The following is a 4,772-nucleotide window of genomic DNA, read 5'->3' on the forward strand; positions in this document are numbered from 1 at the left end:
CCGGCCCGCCGGGCACCTCCCTGCCGCGCCGCCCTCCGCCCGCCCCGCGAAGCTTTTCCCCTTCGTAGTAAAATTGGAGGGGGGACGGGGGGGGACGGGGACACGAAACCCACATACGTGCACGTAAAGCCCTTTTTAAAAAGTTCATGCCTTCCTTCAAGCCTGCCTCCCCCCTGCCACGGCACCACCAGCAGCCCGATAGCCCTTGGCAGGCGGGAGAAAATATTTAAGATCCTGCCCACGCTGCAATGCAACGCACCTTTATGTCGGTAATCTATAAAATAACTCCTGGCTGACAGTGCTGGTGATAATGGCAAAGCGGCCGGGGAAACTCCTGTCTGCTTGACTGCGCCTTGCTTGAACAAAAGGAAACCTCCAGAGTCGGGAGCTGATTGCTCCTAAGACTGTATTTACGAAGCCGATCGTAAAGAAGAAATAACTTGGGGGTTTTAGTCGCGGATTTTTTTATTTTTTTTTTTTAGCCCGGGGTCCCCTCTCTCGCAGCCCAAGCGCTGCTGCCCCTCGGCCGCGAGAAAGCGAGCCGACCGGGAAAACCCCGCAGTTTTTACCCAACTCGAAAAAAAAAAGCCAGATCTCAGCCACTTCCATCATCCCGGAGCTTAATTTAGCTCTGGGCACCGCCTGAATTAGCCCCAAACACTCCCATTAAAAGGCAAGAATCCCAGCCTAAGCCCAGCGGAGGGGACAGGCACGGGAGAAGGGGAGGGGAGAGGGGAAAGCCAGCGTTCCCGAGTCATCCCCCCTTCCCACATCGGCTACAGCCGGCATTAAGGCTTGAACCATCCCAGGCAAAACGTGGGCACCGTCAAAGCCACGCAAGGCTCTGCTAGCTTGGTTTTGGGGTTTGGATTTTTTTTTATTTTTTTTTAAAGAGAGAGGTTGAAAACTTGAAAGCTCGAGGAAAATAATTTAAAACCTGGGTCCCGTTTTATTTTCTCCCCTTTTTTTTTCTATTAAGTAAAATAAAATGGGCGCGTTTGCAGCAGGCAGGCGTGCACAAAGCAATGTTCACTGAAGTCTAAAAGCATTCGGCCAAGGAAAACTGACAAGACGGACTAATGAACCGTAGAGACGGGAAGAAAATAGCCAGTATTTGCTAGATTTCAAACCCTCTCTGTCTTCCCCGGACCACCTATCTCGGATTTTATTATTATTTTGGTAAACGGCTCCAGCCATTCCTTTCCTAAGCCACCAAGAAGCCAGCGATTCACGGATACCACTTCTATTATCGTAAAGGGTAAATAAAATAAAGACAAAAATTAAAAGCGACAAGAAACAGGTCGAGTTTGCAGGCGATGCTTTTACAAGCTCATCTCGCCAGGTCGAATCCGGGAGCAAGCCTTAATGAAGCAATAATAGCCACATTATTCAAAAATTTTCATTTCGATGGAAATTTATCTAAAAGGGACTTAATCATATGCAAATAATAAAAGGAGGCGTAGTGACCCAGCGAGCGATCTGCATACAAATTTCAGCGTGTGCGGCGTTGGCGAGATCATACCTGATCTGTTAGATTTGCTGATCTTGTTATGTCTTCACTGTCCGATTTTGATCCGCCCTCTCTATCGTCTATGACCAAATCGATAGGCATTTTTCCTTTCAAACAGCTAATATACCGGTGGCAGAAATTGTCACATAATTCGTGTACCTACATTATGACAGAGGTTAAAAAAGGGGGGGGGGAAGAGGAAAAAGAAAAAAAAGGGGTGGGGGAAAAGGAAGAAAATATAATCAGGAATACGTAAGTACAATTGACAAGTGCAACCAGTCTCCCCCCTTCACCCCTGTGACATCAAAAGTCCTAAATAGGGGAAACACACTTGCAATTATCCCCCCGAGACCTCTAGACGCATCCAGAATTAGGAATAACTTTCTTTTCTCGCAAAATAGAGATATCCCAGAAAATTGACAGTGACAAGATGATTCACAGGCTACAACATATTCAACACCCGTGTTAAATTCATCTGCTCCCGGAGTTGTGGCCATTAGAGAGGTGACCTGCATGGGTGACATTTAAGGTAAACTATTTAATTTCATCCAGTTATTTCATCATAAGCCCTTTCCAAAGGGGTATGAGGACAGAAAAAAGGATTAAAAAAAATCCCGATGCACTGGGCTGAAATACATTATAGGCATCCGTGCCCTGAAATCCCCCGTCGCTCTGATAGACTCGTACCTGAGCCGCCTCTATTAATGGGCAGATTTAAACACATTTCGGGTAGAGCGAGAACAACCTGCCAGTTATGGTTAGATAAAGTGGCTGAGGCTCCCGAGAAACTTTTCAACTATTTAAAAAACTCTCAAAATGTTTATTTTTAGGAGAAAGGGAATTCTCTTCTAGGCCAGCTATCAATGACACGTAAAAAATCCTCAGGAAACCAGAGTGCACTTCCAATTTAATGTGAGCTCGGATGACACCGCCTTCTTAGAAATTAGCATTCTCCCTCCTAAGATTTCTAAAATAGCCAGCAAAACCCCCTGCATTTAGGCTGCAATCTCTTTCTTCTGCTCGGAGGTGTACAATATTCCCAGGAACAAGAGACAGACACAACTATCAATTCTGCTTTGTCTCTGCAAAATGTTACAGGACAATCCGTGCCCTGAGCCTGACCTGCAGATGGCTCTTAAAAAAAAAAAAAAAAAAAAAATACATTCCCCATTCCAGCTAACTGCAACCAAAGTCTCTACCTCACCACCACCAAGAAAAAATAAATTTATTTGGGTTTTTTTATTTTTTTAACCATAATTTCAGGGGCTTGGCTGAACCAACCATTTCGAGTCTCATCTGCGGCACCATAGAACTGCAACTATTTATACAAAGCCAGCAAAGTATTACAATGAACACAAGGCCTGGGCGTTTGAGAGCCCGGTTTTAGAGGCTGAAATTGTAATTAAACTGCGAAGAGAAATGGACGCCAAGATTGGTCTTGACACTAATTACCAGAAAGAAAGACATTTATGCAAATTCACCAGAAGCCTGAACTTCAGCAGTACTGAAACGGAGGAGGAAGAAAGAGAGAGAGAGAGAGAGAGAGACAAAAATTACCTTCTCTAATTCCAACAGATGAAACCTTAATACTTGTATGGCTTGAATCATCTGCAAAGATACAAACAACACGAGTATTTATCTCATTCCTGGATTTGGGGATATTTCCCACAGCCGCCCCTGCCGCACTTTGTAGCTTGACTTTTCTCTAGTAGTAAATAAAAAGTTGTTTTGATTTATGGCAATAACACTAAAACTTAATAGCGGTGGCTTTGTGCGCTGTTTAACGAGACGCGATCTAGAGTTAACCAAAAAAAAAAAAAAATCCCCTATTGCAACGAAGCAACTAAATTATACGGATCATAAACATTTCTTTAAAAAAAAAAACACACCACTCTAAACACCATCGCTGGCTCCTCGCTTTGCGAAAGCGAGAGCAAGACTCCTACAGCGGAGGCAAAATATTTGTTTATCCTTAAGGGGGGGGGGGGGGGAAAAAAAAAAAAGAGAAAAGACCTCATTTTCGGCGAGTTAGCGAAGGGTGCATCTCCAGCCACAGCAATCCTCTACATTTCCCATCGAGCTGCTTAAAAGGTGCGTGGAGGGGCTGGCTACGGCGTGGATAAATCCACGCTCCTCTCGGGCAGGCGAGCTCGCCATCGAGCCCGCACGCTCCCCTTCGGATGGGGCTTTCTTTATGTAGATCCTTATGGGATTTTTTTACTTCCACGCAATTACCGCACCGTCTTTACTTGTAATTATAAAAATCATCGTAATAATAATAATTAAAAAAAAAAAAATCCACGTGAGAAATTTTCAATTTAGCACCACCAAACCACCTCTCCAGCAGACACAGAAGTTCAAAAAAAAAAAATAATAAATAAATGGGAAGGGAGGGTGGCGGGGTGGGGGTGGGGAGAGGAAGAAGTGTTGTTAACTCTTACCAAGTTATCCAGTTCAGGATTAGAGGAAAAGAGGGGTTTCTCTGCTCGGATCTAAAGATAAGAAAGGGGAGGAAGGGGGGGAAAAAAAATAATAATAAAAAAGATTTGAAATATGGAAGCAGAAAAAGCAGACGTTATTATTTCTTGCTTCATTACACTGTCGGGTCCATTATGTAACCTTTCGTGCAAAGCCCTGACTGCTGGATTTAGTACATCGGCCGAACACTTGAACAAGTGACTCAAATACACCGAAAAACACCTACGGAGCCTCCCGGGCAGAGCCCCGGCCCGGCTCCCGGGAGCCGCGCAGCGGAACTCCCCGCCTGGGCGCAGACCGCTCCGATTAATTCGTTTCTTTAGGGGGGTGGTCAGTGCCGAGATTTCCCGATTTTTTTATTTTTTGGTTGGTTGGTTGGGGTTTTTATTTTTTTTGCCTCTTGCAGTAAGAGGGGGGGGAGGGGGAAACGCGCATCTTTAGCTCAACAGAGACTTGTTTTTCTCGTTACGATCTTTTTTTTTTTCCCTCTTTTTTTTCTTTTACTGTTTCAACCCGGTTTTGCTGACCTGTTTGGCGAACACTGCTATGTCTTCATTGAAAGACTCAGAGGAGCAAACATCGCCTCCCGCTACCCCGGGCTCCCTGGGTGTGCATGTAGCTAATTCACATTTCTCAAAAATCAGTGCTAAAAGAGGGAACAGGGGGTGTCTGAAAGAAAATACAACAGTCACACACACAGAGGGGAAAAAAAAAAAAATACCATAACGAAACAAAAAAAACCCCAAACACAACAATAGTTAGTGCCGCAGCAGCGTGCGTGGGG

General features: G+C 44.8%; 1 protein-coding gene across 1 annotated transcript in view; it reads right to left on the bottom strand.

The window, feature by feature from the left end:
* Window positions 1–4,658, bottom strand: part of MEIS1 (Meis homeobox 1) — a 105,486-nt gene extending 100,828 nt beyond the window's left edge. Inside the window, exons 1-4 of the mRNA XM_009325015.1 lie at window positions 4,516–4,658; window positions 3,952–4,002; window positions 3,068–3,118; window positions 1,523–1,669 (exon numbers count right to left, since the gene is read on the bottom strand). Coding sequence (XP_009323290.1) covers window positions 1,523–1,669; window positions 3,068–3,118 — 198 coding nt within the window. The 5' untranslated portion in view covers window positions 3,952–4,002; window positions 4,516–4,658. The remainder of the gene's footprint in view (window positions 1–1,522; window positions 1,670–3,067; window positions 3,119–3,951; window positions 4,003–4,515) is intronic.
* Between the last annotated feature and the right edge of the window lie 114 nt (window positions 4,659–4,772).

Source organism: Pygoscelis adeliae, unplaced genomic scaffold (assembly GCF_000699105.1).
Source record: "Pygoscelis adeliae isolate BGI_AS28 unplaced genomic scaffold, ASM69910v1 Scaffold46, whole genome shotgun sequence".
Classification (NCBI taxonomy): Eukaryota; Metazoa; Chordata; class Aves; order Sphenisciformes; family Spheniscidae; genus Pygoscelis; species Pygoscelis adeliae.